General features: G+C 54.3%; 3 protein-coding genes across 4 annotated transcripts; all 3 read right to left on the bottom strand.

Annotated features, from left to right (window-relative positions):
• Positions 1-569: 569 nt before the first annotated feature.
• TAPBP (TAP binding protein) lies at positions 570-9,638 on the bottom strand. Its single transcript, XM_046640720.1, has 8 exons — positions 9,370-9,638; positions 9,041-9,211; positions 8,575-8,835; positions 2,707-3,105; positions 2,011-2,352; positions 1,834-1,923; positions 1,642-1,679; positions 570-827 (listed from the first exon to the last, which is right to left on the bottom strand). Exons 1-8 carry the CDS (start codon positions 9,404-9,406, stop codon positions 816-818), a joined length of 1,350 nt encoding a protein of 449 aa, XP_046496676.1. The 5' UTR covers positions 9,407-9,638; the 3' UTR covers positions 570-815.
• Positions 9,639-9,791: 153 nt separating this feature from the next.
• On the bottom strand, positions 9,792-13,165 carry ZBTB22 (zinc finger and BTB domain containing 22). The gene is made up of 2 exons (XM_046640719.1): positions 13,069-13,165; positions 9,792-12,369 (listed from the first exon to the last, which is right to left on the bottom strand). The coding sequence occupies exon 2, from the start codon at positions 12,299-12,301 to the stop codon at positions 10,394-10,396; it is 1,908 nt and encodes a 635-aa protein (XP_046496675.1). The 5' UTR covers positions 12,302-12,369; positions 13,069-13,165; the 3' UTR covers positions 9,792-10,393.
• A 642-nt stretch (positions 13,166-13,807) lies between these two features.
• On the bottom strand, positions 13,808-18,223 carry DAXX (death domain associated protein). 2 transcript variants are annotated; one of them, XM_046641283.1, is made up of 8 exons: positions 18,115-18,223; positions 16,961-17,219; positions 15,982-16,813; positions 15,645-15,859; positions 15,254-15,488; positions 14,612-15,086; positions 14,235-14,457; positions 13,808-14,049 (listed from the first exon to the last, which is right to left on the bottom strand). In XM_046641283.1, the coding sequence occupies exons 2-8, from the start codon at positions 17,165-17,167 to the stop codon at positions 13,990-13,992; spliced, it is 2,247 nt and encodes a 748-aa protein (XP_046497239.1). In that variant the 5' UTR covers positions 17,168-17,219; positions 18,115-18,223; the 3' UTR covers positions 13,808-13,989. The 2 variants fall into 2 exon arrangements, with proteins under 2 accessions (XP_046497239.1, XP_046497240.1); XM_046641284.1 differs by having other exon boundaries at positions 16,961-17,216; positions 18,115-18,221.
• Positions 18,224-19,189: the final 966 nt, after the last annotated feature.

Raw genomic sequence — 19,189 nt, 5'->3', positions numbered from 1 at the left:
TGGTGCTTGTGTATTCTTGTGTTTTAGTTTTTCTCAGTTTTAAGTTCTAATACAATAAATATAGTTATAACTCACATGAGCAAATGCTCTTTAGAGTCCTTGATGATTTTTAAGAGGTCCTGAGACCAAAAATTTTGAGAACCACTGCCCTAGAGCTCCAAGAAAGTGAATGCCATAGATTTGTGTTTTTTACAAAAGCATTCCAGGGGGCGGGCCAGTGGCCAAGTGGTTGAGTTTGCCTGCTCCATTTCAGCAGCCCGGGGTTCTGCCAGTTCGGATCCTTTTTTTTTTTTTTAATTTTTTTTTTTTTGAGGAAGATTAGCTCTGAGCTAACTACTGCCAATCTTTCTCTTTTTGCTGAGGAAGACTGGCCCTGAGCTAACATCTGTGCTCATCTTCCTCTACTTTAATGTGGGACACCTGCCACAGCATGGCTTGCCAAGCAGTGTCATGTCCGCACCCGGGATCCGAATCAGTGAACCCTGGGCCGCTGAGAAGTGGAACATGCGCACTTAACCGCTGCACCACCAGGCCAGCCCCAGTTCAGATCCTGAGTGCAGACCTGGCACTGCTCCTCAAGCCATGCTGAGGCGGCATCCCACACAGCAGACCTAGAAGGACCTACAACTGGAATATACAACTATGTACTGGGGGGCTTTGGGGAGAAGAAGAAAAAGAAAAAAAAGCATTCCAGCCACGCAATGGAAGGAGATTGGAGGGAGCAGGAGCAGACGATGGCACAGTATTTGGGAGAGCTACTACAGTAGCTCAGACCAGAGATGATGGTGGCTTCCCCAGGATGGTGGTGAGGGCTCTCACTGGGCTTTCTGGAAGAGAAGTAAAAAAAGAGGTGAGGAATTCTGGGTTTTATAAAGCAAGGTGAAGTTCTCATGGTCAGTCCAGAGATAAATGAACCATCATGGGCACAGAGAGTGGGAGAAGAATGGGGCTCACATTTCCTGTGTGTTTTCTGCCTGGCTTTTGGGGCTTGCCTGGTGACTTGGTTAAGTTCACAGGCTCAGCGTCTGCGGCTGGGGGTTGGCAGGTTCAGATCCTGGGTGCAGACCTAGCACCGACTGTCAAGCCATCCTGTGGTGGCGTCCCACATAAAACAGAAGATTGGCACAGATGTTAGCTCAGCGACAATCTTCCTCAAGCAAAAAGAGGAAGATTGGCAACAAATGTTAGTTCAGGGCCAATCTTCCTCACAAAAAATAAACACCTGGTTTTGAAGACTTAGAATGGAATAAAAGACTATAATTTCTTATATTGATTATATGTGAAATGATAATATTTTTGATATAGTAGATGAAATAAAGTGTATTATTAAAATTAATTTTATCTGTTTCTTTTTACATTTTTAGATTTAAATTCACATATGTGGCTTGCATTATATTTCTATGGGACACCACTGCCTAAGTAATTTTTTTATCCCTGCACCCAAAGCAGCTGAGGTGTTGGTGAAGTAAAGTTCAAGGGCTCCTACAGTTACAATGGTAGTGGCAGGACTTAACCCAGGTCTGTGTGAATTCCAAGTCCGGGTTCTGCCCACGATGCCAGCAGCCTCCCTCCGTGGGTGAGAAGTTGGGAGGAGGGGATCAAATGAGAGGGGAAAGGGAAGGGAAGGTGGAGCGCTGTTACCTTCTCCTCTGAATCCTTGGAAGTGGACCAGTAGGCAGCTGTGGAGAGAGAATGAGAAGGGATGTTATGTTATTGAGAAGGGATGTTATGTTATATGGTAGGGCAGAGGGGTGAGTGTCAGGCTTCTGGGAGCAGGCAGGGAGTGTCGGCCAGTCAGTAGAGGGTCCCTGTCGGGGTGGGGCTCACACTCACCGGCCCAGCACAGCACCTTGATGAGGCCGAGGAGGAGAAAGGCAGACAGGAAGAGGCCTATGCCGTCCTCCAAGGAGGGCCGGGAGAGCCCTGGCAGGCAGAAGGGGCGACGAGGGTGAGTTTCACAGTATCTCCCCCATCGCCCGCCCCCGGCGTCTCGATCCTCCTGGCTCTTACCCGCCACCTCCAGGGTGACCTCAGCGCTGCGTCCCAAGGCAGGCAGGCTGGTGTGGTGGACACGACAGGCATAGCGCGCCCCATGCTGCTCGGCGGTGACCGGGGGCGGCTGCAGGTGCCCAGAGAGGCTGACAGAGCCATCCGAGTGGTGGCGCAGGGCCGAGAGCCAAGTCTGTCCCTTGGCTTTCTGAAAACCGCCCTCTGGGCCGCCCCGGAGCTCCCATTCCACCTCCAGGCCTTCCGGGGGGTAGAAGTGGGACACGAGGCAGAGCAACTCCGGAGGTGCCTCCCCGGGGGCAGCCCATACAACAGGTGCTGGCATCAGGGACACCTTGGGGGGCTCTGGGGAGAGAGCAGGAAAGGAGCAAGGGGGGAATCAAACCACATTGTCCTTTCTCAGAGACTCTCAGTTTGCCCTCTGGCTTCCCCCAAACTGAGGGACGTTTGGATATTTTCTTCCAGGACGCAGAAACCACTGACTCCCCACTGGTGCTTCACAGGAATCCCCATGCCAAAGCCCCCATTCTCAGGGACCCCTATTCCCTCAGATTCAGAAACCTTCATCCCAAAGACCCTCTGATTCCCAGGGACCCCAATCTATCTCCCCACACTCTTCACCATCCCTCCCCCATCATGGTGGCCCCATAATCCCAGTGCCTACCCTCTACCAGTGGGAACCCCTGTTCCCCAACTCACTCTGCACAGCGAGCTCCAGGGTAACCTGCCCTTGCAGGTATGGCAGGTGTACGGTGGCCAGATAGGTGCCCTCCTGGAAGGGCTGCACAGCCGGTAGCCAGAGGGTCCCATTTCCAGTCCATGGACCCCACGGCTCGTCATCATCCCAAGCAGCAAACACCACTGCCCCATCTTGGGCAGCTGGCATTTGCGCAGCTAGCCCAGGAGTTGCAGCGAGGACCAGGTGCCCCTTACCCAGGTGCTGGCGTCGCCACTCCAGCCCAAAGGGAGGGGGACCTGGGGCCAGAGATGTAGCGGCCTCAGGGGTGGGGGGCACGTAGGCAAAGCTCAAGTCCAGCAGAGCATCTTCTCCCAGTCGGATTCGAGGGCTGGGGGTGTGGGTGAAGACAGTCAGCACAGCTGGGGAAAATGGGGAGAGAGACGAAGGAGTGGGAGGGGCATGAGGGAGAGAAAGAAGGAGAAAAAAATAGAGAAATGGAGTTATCGGAAGGACTCAACTCCCCACCCCTCAGAGGACACCTCCTTTTCTGATACTCACCGTCTCCTGGCCCTCCCTGCAAACCCCCTTTGCTCTGGGACTAGGTGGGACCCAATGTGGCTGAGAGTGAGCAGAGAGGTCTAGAGGTGAAGGGGACAGTGAGTGGGCGTGGCCCTTGAAGGCTGCTCTGAACACATAGACCTCTGGAGCTCTGGGAACAGGGGGATCCAGGTGCAGTTCTGACACAACCTGAACCAGTCTAGTCTCCATGCACCACTCTTTTTTTTTTTTTTAATGATTTTTTTTGAAGAGTGGCCCTGAGTTACATCTGTTGCCAATCCTCCTCTTTTTTTTCCCTCCCCAAAGCCCCACAGCATGGCTTGATGAGAGGTGTGTAGGTCCATGCCCAGGATCCGAACTGGCGAACCCCAGCCCACTGAAGCAGAGCACAAGAACTTAACCACTTGCCACGGGCTGGCCCCCACCATGCAGCACTCTTGAAGAGCCAAGACTTTCTTTGTTTGCTGGTGAAGACAGTGGTGACTCATGCCGGTCAATCCTATGGTGCTGCACAGAGTACTTACTGACTCTGGAAGGTTCTGGCTCTAGCCTAAACCTGAACACAGGCCTCTATGCTCTACTGAGGCAGTGTAAGCTGGTTAAGTGCCTGGAGCCTGGCTGCCCTGGTTAATCCCCAGCTGCAGCTGTTTATATGGCCTTGGGCCAGTTACTTTGCTTTTCCATGGCTCAGCTTCCTAATCTCCTAAATAGGGATAATAATGATGATACAGTACCTAAGTTGTAGTGAGGGTTAAATCATTTAATACCTCTTGCTACCGAGATTTATTCAGTTCCTGAATCTGGATAACAAAGGTACTTATATATGAAAGGTGCTTAGAACGGTGCCCAGGACACAGTAAATCTACAAAGTGTTTGCTGTGATTACACTTAACTGTCTGCCAGACAAATTTAACATGCCGCAACTCAATAGCATCTCTGCAACAACCCCCCACCCCCATACCCATCTTCCCTGCCTTGATGAATGATCACCACCAGCCCCACCCCCGGACACTAAAGGCAAACACTTGGGAGTCACTCAGACTCCTTCGTCTAGTTCATTCATTCAACTAATATTTATTGAGCACCTAGTATACTCAACGTAGAAGACAAAGTGGTAAACAAGAGAGGTAGTCCCTGCCCTCAAAATGCTTACAGTCTAATAAGGGAGACAGATGAGCAAATTGCCAAATATAATGTGCTATGTGCTGTCCCCACTGGGTCCTAATTCTATCTGCCAAATACATCTCACATCTGTTTCCAACTCGAGTTCTCATCAACATACATTTGGATAATTACAACAGTTTCCCCTCTGGTCTCCCCATCCTCGTCTCTCTCTCTCCTTCAATTCGTCCTCTACACTGTGGCCAAACAGTGTGGCTACAAGTCTGATCTGGTCACTTGCCTGCTTAAATATCCCAGCTACCCAGGAAGCCAGCAACTAAAGGCACAGGCTGGAGCGAGATGGACCAGGTTCCATTCCTAGCCCTGGTTCTTACAAGCTGTGGGTACTTGGGCAAGTTACCTCATTGCTCTGCGTCTCAGAGTTCTTCATCTGTGACCTGGGGATAATATCAGTACCTAGTTCCTATGGTTGTTGAAAGGAGTAAATGGGACTGTGCCTATTAAGTGCTTAGAACAGAAAATGCTCGATAAATGTTAGCTATAACTATTTTCACTACTATCATCATCATCATCACAGACTTGCTGCATATCTTGGGAAAATCATTTAATCTGTATTTTCCCCACTACTCCAATGATCTGACCCTTGCCTACCTTTTGTAAGCATCAAGTAAAACAACAGGCTTTTGGCACACACACACACAAAAACTCCTGATGGTTCACTATCAGCTGTAAAGCCCAGTTTTCAGGGCATTTGATAATCCAGCCCCCAACCCACCTTTCCAGACTTCTGTTGCCCCCTAAGAACCAGCCCCATAGAATCCCTTTCTTGTGACCAGTAGAAACTCTAATCATTGGGCATTTCTTTGCTTTGGTCATAAGATTCCTTTGAGTTTACAATGTCCCTCCCCATTTTCTCCCAAACATCTAAATACTCCTTGTCCAGCAAGTTACTTCCTCCTAGAAATGTCTGGGTCCTCCAGGTAGAAGTAATCATTTTTTCTCTTGTGATTATCTTTATGTAATTTTAAATCCTAGCTTCTGAGGCCTACAAGGCTAAACTTCTCTCAACCTCATGGGATTGCTTTCATTCAAGGCAATTTCATTTAGTTTATCAAAATCCAGAAACATACCTTTGACTTGGCAAAAGCAACCCATAGGATTAACACACAAAACCTAAAGGTTTTACAATTTAACCCTTAAGCTAACAGTGCTTAATATTAATGGGCTATTGAAGCAATTTTACACCTAGATCCCACAAACTGGACTCTGTAAAAATACCAATGTAAATACAACAGGGCCAGAACAGGAAGGAAATTTCTACCTGTTTTTGCTGCTTGTATTATATAAGTTTTTACTTTTCTGTTAAAAAAGTGAAAGGTAACAACTATTATAAAATATTACCGAAAAAAAATTAAACCCGAATCTAATCAAGCCTCTAGATCTAACTACCCATTTGTAGGAAATATGGAGGAAAAAGGAACATGGGAAATGACACAAGGAGGAAACAATTGGCCAAATACAGAATATGGGAAATTCTACAGAACAAATGACCAATCAATGGCGAAAGGGAAGGGGGCAATTATAAAATAAAAGAGACTTAAGAGACAAAACGGTTATGTACTTCCCACCCCGACTTCGCCCCCAATTCATATGTTAAAAACTTAAACCCCAATGTGACGATATTTGGAGATAGGGGCTGTGAGGAGGTGATAAAGATTAAATGAGGTCATGAGGTGGAGCCCTAATCTGATAGAGCTTTGCCCTTATAAGAAGAAGAAGAAACAGGAGAGCTCTCTCTCTCTCCTCCAGGTGAGGACACAGCCAGAAGGCAGCCATCTGCAACCAGAAGGGGAGGGTTCTTCCCAGACACCAACCCTGCCAACACCTTGATCTTGGACTACCAGCCTCCAGGGCTCTGAGAAAATGAATTCCTGTTGTTTGAGCCGCTAGTCTATGATATTTTGTTATGGCAGCCCGAGCAGATACAGCAACCAAATAGAATATTTGAACCTGTTTTTGATCCTGATTTGAGCAAATCAATCGTGAAATAACATCATGGAGGCAATTGGGAAAATTCTAATATAGGCTAGGAATTAAATGATATTAAGAATTATTTTTTGTTAGGTATGAGGACGGTATTGTGGTTGTATTTTTTTTACGGTCCTTATTTAACAGAGATTGAAGTACTTATGAATAAAAGAATATGATGCCTGGGATATACTTTAAAACACTTCAGTAAAGAAAAGAAGGTGGGGAGGAGGGTAGATGAAACAATTTGGTGAAATGTAATAACTATACAAGTGGGTGATGGGTGTATGGGTGTTCATTATACGATTCTCTCCACTTGTGTGTATCTTTGAAATTTTCCATAACAAAGTTTTAAAGGAATGATGAGAATTAAATATCACACACAAAGTATGTTAACAAAGTATCTTTGTCAACAAACAATTGAATGTATTTGATAATTCATTTGATAAGAAATAATATATAAACCTATATTAGCAAAGTTATCAATGATCTGTGGCCCCAGAAAGACGCCATTTTTAATTTTACATTAAAACAACAACTTTTATTTTCATCAGTCCCTAGTCAAGCAGAAATGCTTGAAAAGGAAGCCTGAGCACAGCGCTGAGTTTTTTACCCCCCACCCCTGCCATCTGTGAGACACAGATAATCTCCCCCGGGTACTCCCATGGCTTCCTATCTTCACTTCTTTCAAGGCCCAAGTCGCTCCCTAATCTACATTACAATAACCCATGACAAATCTGCCTAGAGCCTTCGTGACAGCAGAATCTACATCTAATCACCCTTGTGACCCTTAAAAGTGCCCAGGGCCACGGAGAGATTCTCATTTAATTCTCCTGGAGTGGGACTCAGGTTTTAGCATATTTTAGAAACTTCACGAGGATTCGTATTTGCAGCCTGGACTGAGAACTACCAGGCCTTAATTTATTCTGGGTGCTAATAAATATTTATTGAATCAGTGAATAAATTAACAAAGTGTCTCCCTTGATAGTCACAACAACGGAGAGATGGGAAACAGCATCTACATTTTACATTTAGTAAAACAGACTCAGAGAGAAAAGGACATTCTCACCCCAGCCCCACCCCCGGTGACGCCAGCAGCCCGGGAAATACCTCTTCCCGCTGGAGAGAGCCACCGTCCCCACAAGGAGCAGTTTGCCTCTGCCCCTTCCCACGGTGCGGTCTGGGGACTAAAAATGAGGCATAGAGAGAGGAGAAGGCTGCAGAGTGAGTGCTCAGTCCGTTTCCCTGGTCCTGTGTGTGATTCTCTCTCAGAGAGGAGGGTGGCGGGGAGGAGGTGCCCCCGAAGGGAGGGTGCAGGGCTTGGCTGGAATTGAGCTGCCGGTCAGGCTGTGTCCTTTCCATAAAATCGCACAAGACTGAGGGAAGCCGAAGACTCTACTCACACCCTACCCACCCTCCGCGGCGAGAAGGGAGAGCTCTTAGATAGCCCGGTCGTATCTTCCCCAGTTCTTGCTTTTTCCGCCCATTCCCTCTCTGCGCCCCAGCCCAGCAAAGTGCCTGACCCCTGGGCCTCACACTGCGTTGCACGATGCAATAAGCGGTCCTTGCAGTGAGAACCATCAAGTCTCCCGCCGTGTCTCTTCCCCCCGCTCCAGCCCACCACTTGGTGACCACAGAGTCAGCGCATCCCCACGCGCCGTAGGAAAGGGGCTGTCAGAGGAAGTGAACGCGCTTGAGCGCAAGAGCCTTTCCTTTGCTGACCACCGCAGCGCGGGACCGGCCGGGTGGGGCTCGAAGGCAGGTTTTCGAAACAGGGTGAACCGCAAAGGTGGGGGTGTCTAGCAACATACAGATCTGGGAGGAGAGGAGAAAAAAGTTCCTGCTTCTGAGCCCCTCCCCACGCCGCCGCCGGACTAGTTTCTTAAGGTCTGGAGTCAGGAAACCCCGCCTCTCTCCAAAGCCCCGCCCTTCCTACCACAAAGCCCCGCCCCCAAGCCGCAGGGTTTTGTTTTTTTTGGTGGTTTGGGGTTTTTTTACTGGGCAGGAGCTAGAAGAAGCGGTAAAGATAGATTTTTTAATTCCAGCCGAACTGCCTCGCTTTACAAATAAGGAAACAGATCCGATGTGGGAAATGACTCGCTCAAGTCCAAATAGCGAGTCACCAGCTAATCTGGACCCTTAGAATTTACCCATTCACTCCACTTCCCCTCCCTAGCTACCTGTTGCCATGGTGATGAGAGCGGGCTCCGGCTGAGGCTCGGACTGTGGTCTCAGGAGGCCGGAGAGGCTGAGGACCTGGCTGGATATGCTGACCATGAGCCAACTCCCGTCCAGGGCCCGCGGGCAGCTCTGCTCCGGCGTCAAGCCGCTGGCCCAATTCACCGAGGCGGGAAGCAGGACATAGCGGCTCATCTCGCAGTGCGGCGCGGGGGCGCCTGGGGGGTACCGCCTGAAGGCAGTCTGGAGAGCACCCGCGGGATCTGCGAGAGAAGGGAGTTGCAGCTGTAGAGTCACCGCCAGGAAAGGGATTTTCAAATGCACAGACTACCCGGTAGCGCGAAATTTGAAGATAACGAGACTCATTCTACAGAGGGGGAAACTGAGGCCCGAGGTCACTGCGCGACCTAAAGAGGACGGGGTTTCGGTGCAGGCGACAGAGTTGGGAGCGAGTCCGGGATGACTCACCATGCACTTTGAGGTAGAGCTGGGGGTCGAGGTCTGGCCGGGGAGGTGGTCCCCCCGGGCCCTGGCGCAGCAGCAGTGCCGCGGGTTTCTTGGCCAGGCGGCCCCCGCCCGCATCCTCCACGAACCAGCACTCTATCACCGCAGGTCCCGCCGAGACGGCGGTCGCCAAGCCTGGGGGGGACAGCCGCGCGAGTGAGGGCGCGGCCAAGATGTCAGACGACCCGACCTCCCCCCCCCCCCCCCCCCGGCCCGGGGGGGGGGGGCCCCCCCCCCCCCCCCCCCCCCCCCCCCCCCCGGTTCCTGGGCAAAGTGTCGCGGCGTTTGCTCACCCAAAACCACAGCGAGGAGAAAGGACAGGAGCTTCATGGCGCCGCGATCTCCTCAGTCCCGAAGCCTGCTCTTCCCCTTTCACTTTCTCTTTACTCTAAAGGCCAGCGGGAGGGGCGGAGGCAATCGCCGCTCTGGTTAGGTGAGGGCGCGTGTGGGGGCAGGTGTTTCCCCTACGAGCCGAGTAGGGATCCCGGAACATCCTCTTCAGTTCAGGTCTGGGAACCCCAGCCCCGCCCTGCCCTCCTGGACCACCCAGCACCGCCCAGTCCCAGAGCCCTCCCCAATCATAGGCCGGCCCTCCCCTCCACCCCGCGCCCCAGTCGTCTCCCCCCAGAATTCACTTGGCGGAGAACCACTACCCCGCCTTCCCCCACCCGTGCTAGGTCCTCAGCAAACACATACGGGTTGTCGGGAAGCCAAGTGAAATGACCAATAAATATTTTAATGACCGTTTAAAAAAAATAAGATTTAAAATAAAAACCTTGTACTACAATTTACTCCCTCCTTGTCTCCACTCCCTCCCCAGTGAGAATCTAGTTGGGAGATCCCAAGGTGGAGGGGACGGATTAGGGTAGAAACAAGGGGCACATCCTTTGGGGACTGGGGTGGGCTCTAGGACAAGGGTGGGGCTCAAAGGCCTGGTCCCCACAACGATACAAACACAGACTTTAGGTACAGACTATAACCACCTGACTCTTGACCCTGTGACTCCAGGATGCTCAGCAGGCCCCCTCTCCCACCACCCACCCACCCACCATATGCGCCCTACTCTGGAGCTGGGGCTTCAGTGTACCCTTCTGAGGGAAAGAGAGGACTTAGTTCCGGGGATACTTTGGGGAGGAGGGGCTGAGGAGTGGAATGGGTGGCCGATGGTGCAACGTGGTTCCCCCTTGCAGAATATATACAAGTCCATAGAGATAAGGAAGACAGCGTGGTGAGAGATCACCTGGGGGCCACAGCGCCCCCTGGCTCATGATCCCTATTCCCTCTTCCCCGAAAGCTACCCGCAAGCAGCCTGCTGGGTCAGTTTGCTCCTCCGCCCCCACTGAAGCCCATCTCTACCTTGTGGACGCTGGGTGGGGACCAGACCCGTCGGTTGGACGGGGGCGTGGCCCCACTCGCCTCGTCGCCGCTGCCCCCGCCCACCCCGGGGGACTCTCTTTTGGGCGGCAAGGCTGGTCCCGAGGGCCCCCCGGGTCCAGGTCCGGCCCCGCCCCCACCCAGGCGGTGCCTGCGCTCACAGTGTCCCCGGTGGCGCATGAAGCTATCTCGCCACATGAACTTCTTGGCGCAGACGCCGCACTCGTAGGGCTTGAGGCCGGTGTGTGTCTTCATGTGCTCGGTCAGATGGTGCTTCATCTTGAACTTCTTGTTGCACACGGGGCAGTCAAAGGGCCGCAGGTTGAGGTGCATGTTCACATGCCGATCGCGCATGCTCTTGTGGGAGAAGGCCTTCCCACAGTGGCACAGAAAGATCTTATTCCCATCCCCGCTGCCCGTCCCTCCAGGGGTCCCACCAGCGCCACTTGGCACGCCCAGGCCTCCTGCCGACGTACCCCCCAGGGTCACTGCCCCGTGTTCAGCTTGGTTCCCTGGTGGCTGGCCTGGAGCCTGTGAGGAGGAGGAGGATGAAGACGATGGGAAGACAAGGATCTGGTTGCCCTGCATGTCGAGGGGAAGCAGGGGCCTCGGAGGGTGGGAAGGGGCATAGGAGGAAGGGGTTGGCCCCCCTGAATCATCAAGCCCTGCCCCAGGACCCCCACCCTCATAGGGGCCAAAGTCATTGGAGGACTCACAGAAATTGACCTGCTCCTCTCCCTTTTCCGGAGGCTCAGTCAGGGTCCGGACATCACTTATGCTAAGGGTAGCCTCAGGTCCTCCCCTTGCTGGAACCCCAGAGCCACCCCCCATCTCTTCATCTTCATCATCCTCACAGGTCAACACCAAGTCTTCCTCCTCCTCATCCTCTTCCAGTTCTGGGTCTTGGGGAACCAGGGGCGCTGGTGCTGGGCAGTTTCCCCCTCGCTTCACATATACCCAGTGTTTCTGTGGCATGATGCTGGGGGGTGCGTACGTGGGCCGCCGGAGCCCAGCCCCAGGGACCACTGCACCCCTCCCATCCCCACCGTCATCACAAAGCTCATCTGCCTCCAGTAGCAGCTTCCCAGAAGTAGCAGCCCCGCTGCCAACCGCAGGGGCTGGGAATACAGGGCCACCTCCTCGACGCTCCCCGCTGCCCACTGCAGAAGCTGCAAATGCCTCTTGGGAGGAAGATGAGAAATCAGTAGACTCCCGGGGACTGAAATAGTTGCTGCTGCTGGGGGACTGATTCTCACTGGCCCGACTGGAGGCATGGGAGCGCATGGAGCCCATGGTGGCAGGGGCCATGGTGCCCCCACTCCCTGACGGGACCCCAGCACCAGGGACAGTGACTGAGGTGGCTGCCGCAGTGGTGATGGTGGCGGTGGCGGCTGAGGCCCGGCCTTCACGGAGGAGTTCAGTGCACTTATCCACGATGTGCCACATTTGGAGCACAGATCCCACTGTGAGGAAGTTGACAATGTCAGCAGCAGCCATGCTGAGGCGGCCAGTGTAAGCCGAAGCCAAGACAGTCTCAAAAGCGCCTGGGTCCATGACACTGGGCAGCGAGATGGAGGTCATGCCCTTGAGTAGGACCTGGTCGTGGAAGTAAGGGGAGGAGGCAGCCAGGACAGCACGATGAGCCCTGAACTCTCGTCCCTGCACCCGGATGGACACATCACAGAGCTGGCCCTGCAGCCGCTGCTGATTGAGGGACTCGAGGAGGGCACTGGTCACCTCGGGGAAGGATACGTGTACCACTGCCGCTGCAGGCAGGGGCAGTGGGGGCGGGGCCAGCGATAGAGGCAGGGGGAGCGCTGTGCCGCTGGGAGACAGAGGAGATGGCTCCATGGTGTGGAGGGAGGGGGTACCCCCCCAGCCACAGGAACAAGGAAGAAGGAGGGCGGCCGGGGGGGTCTCTGGGAAGAAAAAAAGAGAAGAATGATAATATCTCACAATGACATAGCTCTTTACAGTTTAAAAACACGTCACACCCGCTATCTGAGTAACTCTCCACAACACTGTGAGGTAGGTAGTCCTCTCAACCCCATTTGACAGATGAGGAAACTGAGGCTCAAAAAGATTAAGAGATTATCCGAGGTCACACAGCCAGTAAGTGGTAACGCCCATAAACTCAGGCGTACTGACTCCAAATCCAGTGCTCTTTCCTTGGAGGTTAGAAACATAAGGTGCTCTTGTGGAGTGGGATACCTCCCCTTGGAATTTCCCACTTCCCTGAGCCTGACTTTCCAAAATTTACCTTTTTAGTGTTTTCCACCCTTTTTTTAGGAGGAGGACAGGTCTGCTCATATACTGAAACCCATCCCTCTCTTCATTTCCCCTTAGGCCATACACCGACCCCCACCCCCTCCCCCCGCTCTTTCGCCGGCCACGCCCCTTTGCCCCCTCTTATCCCTGGCCCCGCCCCTTTCAAGACCCGCCCCGTGATCCCTTCGGCCCCGCCCCTTTCAAGACCCGCCTCCGCGGCCTCTTCGGCTCCGCCCCTTGCCTACCCCCGCCCACACCGGACCCCGCCCCCCTCTGCTCCGCCCCAAGCGCTACTTTGACCTCCTCTCCCACCCGGAAGGCGACCCCCAACCCCGCGCGTCCCCGCTTACCGGGCCGCGCGCCCCCCGGGCCCCCCCCCCCCCCCCCTGGCGGCCAGAGCCGCAGCCTGGGCCCCTCCCGCCGCCATCTTGCGCCGACTCCCTCCGCCCTCCGCCTCCGCTCCGCCTCCCGCCCCTCCGGCTTTAAAGGCACAGGCGAGCACCCCGCCCGTGCCGCTGGGCAATACTCGGCCGACTCGGCCGCTTCTCCTTTAAAGAACTGTCGCCTCATTCCCCCTTAAAGGTACCAGGTCCTTTCCGCCGCTAAGGACTCAGGATTTGGTTCGGCCGAAGCACTCATTCCCCTTTAATTCTGTAAGCCTGCCTCTTCCCATCGGCGATGGGTCAGGGCCATCGCTGCCTAGGCTCCGCCCCTGAGCTGTGGCCATTAGAGGGTTTGCGGGAGCTAATCGCCCTGGTCTCCCAGCTTGACAGTCCCCCTGAAATCCCGCCCCCTTCCTCCGGGCCCGGATTGGCCAAATAACCTTGACTCTGCCCCTGATTGGCTTTTTTACTCCTACCGCTCCAAGTGAGAAAGTAAGGCGCGTTCAAGAGGCTGAAGCACATTTTTTAATGCCTGGGAGAGGACAAGGGGAAATCCCGAGAGCGAGGCTACTCCCAGAGAGGCGTGCTAAGGCCAGGCTAGAAGGACAGGTCCAGGGCTACCCGGGGGCGGGCTAACCCCGAGCCAGAGAGCAGGTGGTGCCAATCGGTGAGAGCAGAAGAATAAGGAAAAGACAGAGATACAATAAGAAAAGAACTTTATTGTTTGTTTATTAATGTTTCTGTGTAAAACTTAAGCTTTTTTTTTTTTTAAAAGAAACCACCAAAAGGGGATTAGCTCAGTTCATCCTTTCCTCAGTCATCTGCTTCCCACCATCCTCCAAATACTCTCCTCAAAACGTTTTGGAGGCAGGGAGCAGGGGGAGGCAGCTAATCAGAGTCTGAGAGCACGATGATCTCCTCTGGATCGCACTGTGTGGCCACACTCATCTGCAGGGAGTGAGAGACAAAGAGTCAGAGAGGTCTGGAATAGAGGGAGAGAAGGATTTATCAGAGATTAAAAAGTGGGGTGGGAAAAAAGAAAGAGAGAGAGGGTGTGGCGGGTCAAATATTCAGACAGAGCGCCTGCAACTGTGAAAGAGAATGAAGTCAGGAAAACAGCTTCCCCTCCTTACCTTGTAAGTACCAGGCTGGGAGGGTTGTGATTGTGGGGTTTGGGACAACCGGGCTGGAGATGGGCTACAGAGGGAGCTGGTCACCAGGCCATGGCTAGGAGAGTCCACCCTCGTGGAGGAATCAGCAACTGGGGCCATGGAAGCCAAGGGGGAAGGTGGGCTGGGCAGGGCACAGATCTTCTTGTCATTCTTCTCGTGCACTGCCCTTTGCCTTTCCACATAGCTAGGGACAGAAACATAAAAGTGTGGGGCTACAGGAGGGGCCTGAGGCCGGAGGGGGAGTGTCCAGTCTCTGCCCACAGGCTCAGTTCCACAACAGGCTCAGAAAACCCCCACAGTCCCTCCTTGGCTTCCCTCTTCCTCCTCTTTGTCGTTACCTGTTTTCTAATGGCCCTGCTCCTGTTTGCTTCTCCTTCCGAGATTTCTTGCAGGGAGGACTGGAATCTCCCCGGGTGTGAGGAGAGACACCTCCATTGAAGGAAGTAGAGGTGACCATGGCTGCTCCATTCTCCAAAACAGTGGTGAGCGGGTCCTTTGATTGCTTCCTGGAAGAGGAAACGTCCCTCTCCTCGGGGGAAGGGTTGGTATCCAGGGGCAAGGCTTCAATCTCTAGCTCAAAGAGCTGAGACACAGGGCTCTCCTCGTCCAGGGGCAACTCCTCCAGGCGTTCTCCATTGCTTTCAGCATCTATGCTGGAGGGGGCCAGGGGTTCTTCTGACAGTGACGATGGTGACCCTCTGAGTTCTTTGTTTTGCTCTTCCCCTGAAGACCTGTTGATGCCTTTGCTAGGTTCCAGGTTCTTTTCAGTGGAGATCTGTGGTGGGGACATGGGGCTCTTGTCTCCATCCTTACCTGGAAAAGAAGAAAAGAGGGGAGAGGGAGCATGAGAACTAGGAGAAAGAATACTACTGAGAGGACACTAGGACTAAGAGGAGGACGGGCGGGGTCTCAAACAGGTGGCTCACGCCCAGCCAGAGTTGAGGGAAGTGACATATGAGGAGCCTGTTGTCTTGACATACCTTCTTCCTCCTCCTCCTCTTCATCGTCCTGACCTTCCTGCATCTGTTCCAGATCCTCCTCTTCTTCGGAATCTGTGGCCTCCTCGTCGTCGTCCTCTTCCTCGTCGTCGTCCTCCTCCTCGTCTTCCTCCTCCTCCTCTTCTTCCTCTTCCTCATCACTTTCCTCATCTTCTTCATCATCTGTCTCAACCTTGGAGGTGGTAGGGCACTCCTGGGATGCCATTCCACTAGGGCCCTGGGAAACAAAGGAGTTTCTCTAAGGACTCTCTTGCCCCAGAGGGTCTGGTTCTTGCGTTCCTTCTGCACACTCCCCCGTCAGTCACCCTGGACTCCCTGCTGGCCAGTGCAGGGGAAGGACAAGGGTTCTCTGAAGGGTGTATCCCTTCCATACCTCACCAGAATCCAAGGAGGCTTTGGGGGAGTCTGCAGGGTGGGAAGAGGTGGCCTGGGGGAGCCGGGCTCTTCTCTTCTGTCTCTCGCCCTCCTCACTCTTGTCTTGCATCACTGCATATTTGGAGATGACCTCGTCCAGCCGGCTCATAGCCAAGCTCCGGTTTTCCCGTAGGCGCCGGGCTAGAGTGGGATCTGACAGTGCAGGGTCAGTGCCTACGTGGGAAGATATACAGTCAGAGTACTCAGCCAAAATCGTAGAAGGAACTAGAGAGAGGCCCCCTCCAGCACATACCTGCCATATAAGGGCTACTGACGGGTATCTCACTAATCCCTACCTGGCCTATAGTCATCGGTGAGGTGACAGCCAAAGTTGTAGATGAGATCGAGGTGGCGTCGCTCCTGTAACCTGATGCCCACATCTCGGAAGGCATCCTGAGCCATGAGCTGGAGCTGCTGTCGGGGGAGGCCAAGGCTGTGCCGAGCAGCTGCCTTCTCCACGGCCCGCAGCACATCTCCATAGTCAGGGAAGGTATCAGGCCCTGGCTTGTTGATGAGCCGCTCAATGCGCCTGTTAACCTCTGGGTAGCGGGTGCCCCGGTAGGGGATGCGCTGCTCTATGACCCGGCCCGTCAGTGAAGAGCAGTCTTTCAACTCACACAGCCGCCCAAAGAGGCGGATCAGCTTCCGCTTCAACCTCGCCTCCTGCAGGTACGTGGAGTCGGGGTCGTCCAATTCTGAGAGATCCAGCTCCTTTTCCTGCAGCCGCCGGATTTCTGCCACATAGAGCGCTAGCAGCTGCTCCAAACGCTGGATCTGCCGCCGGGAACCACGGGTCCTTGGGGCCTCAGTGGCAGCCGTCTCAGCATTTGTGGAGTCCAAGGAGGGGTCTGTGGGAGGGCTATTCCCAGAGGGCTCACTAGAGGTGGTGGCAGCCGGGGCCAGGTTCAGCTTCTTCTTGGCTGAGTGGGCCTTGAGAACAGTGCAGAGCTCATTAATGTAGACATAGAGCTTAGCTGGCCGGCTCCGGGCCCGGGACAGCACCCGAGAAAGGATGTTGCAGAACTCCGCTGAGGCCAGAAACAGAGAGTGGGCCCGCTGCTGCCGGTTATAGAGGAATGGGACCACCTCAGGGTGGTCTGCCGTCTGCGTCTTACACAGTTCAAGGAACTAGAGGGTTCAGGGGAAGAAGGGAGGTGGAAAGAGACAAGGGAGGGGGTTGAGAGAAAGAAGGTTAGTGGGGAAGAACGGACAGGAGAGCCAGTCAGCCATCCCCCTCCCTGGGGTACAAGAAGAATCTTCTCCCCTAAAGCTCACCTCTTCAAACAGCTTCTCATTCTCCAACTTGTAGCATTTCTTGCCGCCCGAACTACTGCTTCCTCTGGCCCCACGGGGCTGAGAGGAGCCACGGGCTTCTGCCTGGGGTGAGGCCGGATTGGGGGGTGGGTGGGAGGGCCCTGGCTGAGCAGCTGCTTCATCTTCGTCATCATCATCCAGCACGATGATGCTGTTAGCGGTGGCCATGGGGGATCAAATCCCCAGGAGGGAGGAAGTGTTGGGGATTTCGGAATTCCTGCTGGAAGGGGATGGGGCCTCAGAAAGAGCCCCGCCAGCATAGCCCCATCCCTTCATCTCACACATTTTCCAGTCTTCTTGGGTTTCAGTAACACCCAGCCCTGCCCAACAGTGTCCTCACTGCCTATCTTCAGGAAGCATTAGTACCATGTACTTTTCAGCCCTTTACTATGGGAGCCCCAAACCGCCTGAAAACCTTGAGTTCTCACTCCCAGCTCCACCCCTCAAGTCGATATCCGGTCTTTCTGTTGTGTTTTCCCATTATTTCTCATAGTTGGCAAGTTGATTCCTGCCAACCCCTGGACCACCTCCCACACTGCACTCCAGATTTCCCTGACATCCCCTAGCACAGATACCACACCCCCGTCGGCACCACTCACGTGTTTTCCCCCTTTCGCTCTCAGACACGTCAAATTCATACCCTCACCCCATCCTGAAGGATCACCCCAACTCCTAGACTGTCTCTCAGGAGAAGGAGGTTCCCTCCCAAAAACCACTCCCCTTTCTCTTACCTGGATTATCTCCATATTCTACCCTTTGATGGGTCTCCTCAAACCGGGGCGTTAGGTTGGAAATATTTCACCCCAAGTCCCCTCCCTTTCACCCCACCCAAATTTTCCCCATTCTCTCTCTGTGACCTGTAACCGATCGTAAGCACCGCGCTGGGCTCTCCCGATTCCTCTTGGATCCCAACCCTGAGTCCGGCCCCTTCCCCTGGGTGAGCTTCCCGCCAAGTCCCCCTCCCCCAGTTCAGCCCCTCGCCGCCCCACTCCCCTTCAGGGACAGGAAGGAAGGTACCACAGCTTGCCCCTCAGACTCAGCGCCCGGGACTCCCCAGTACCTCTCCCTCGACATTCCCGCCCCTGCCTTCGCTCCCCGCACCGTCCGGCCCCCACCTCAGTAACGGTCTCTCGAGGCGACCCTCGCCGCTGCTCTCACAACCTCGCATGGTTCCCTCCGCCTTCCTCCTCCCACCGCAGGCCCTACTCTAGACCGGAAGTCGCAGTTTCCGCCTACAGGTACCTGAGCGCGGCCATGTTGTCGTACGGAACACGGTTTCTCCGGCCCCCGTGGCCGGAAGTGACGGTAGGCCCGCCCCCGGGCACCTCCCGTGCCGCCCACCCAGTCTGCAGCTCCCTTCCCCTGACCTGTAGGGGGCGGTTGGTCCTCGCAGGGAGCCCCCCCACTGTACCTGGGGGGCGCCATCTTGCTGTACGGCGTTGGCTAAGCTGGCACTCGGGCGCTTCGCCAGTGGAGCTCTTTTCTCCCGGTGCTTCTGCGACTCCGCCAATCAGGAACTTCCCGCATCCGGCCCGGCCGCCGGCGAGTCGCGTGCGGGTGGACTGAGCCCCGTTTGCAAGCAGGGGAGGGGAACGGAACAGGACAGCTAAGGATTGGGCCCTCCAAGGCTGCGCAGGGGTACACGGAAGGGCAGGAGTTTCTTAAGAGGGAAATATAACCTTTTCCTTCCGCTAGGCTATTAACAAGCCTTCCGGCGCTGCTTTCCTACCTGCCAGGTACCCGTTTCCACGGCTTAACCGACCGTGCCAGGCCCTTGCGTGCTACGGGCTGCGAGCTCCCGTGCCGCTGTCCAGCAGCGACTTCGACGTCCAGATTCCTACATCTCCCAATCGTGAAATCACAACACATGCATACAAATGAGCACAACGCGCTGTACAAGTGTGGTGGTATTATTATTGCTATTGTTGTTGGCGCCTTTTCAAGCTCCTCCACAGAACTAATGACCAACCAAGCCAGTGGGACGTAGGTGGTTCTCTGTCCTTTTCTCGAGGGTGGTCCCCGAGGCGCAGGCGGTGATGACCAGAGGGCTGTACTTTGTCCAGGAGCTCCAGGACCTGAGCCCAGGCGATATGGGGCGAGGGGTTTGAGGAGGATCTGTGCGAATTGCCGCTGTGAGACGAAATGAGGCTCGTAACATACCTCGGGGCCCGTCTCCTCCTCTTCCTCGGG

Source organism: Equus quagga, chromosome 15 (assembly GCF_021613505.1).
Source record: "Equus quagga isolate Etosha38 chromosome 15, UCLA_HA_Equagga_1.0, whole genome shotgun sequence".
Classification (NCBI taxonomy): Eukaryota; Metazoa; Chordata; class Mammalia; order Perissodactyla; family Equidae; genus Equus; species Equus quagga.
The sequence above is the reverse complement of the archived record's forward strand: the minus strand, read 5'-3'. Positions and strand labels throughout refer to the sequence as shown.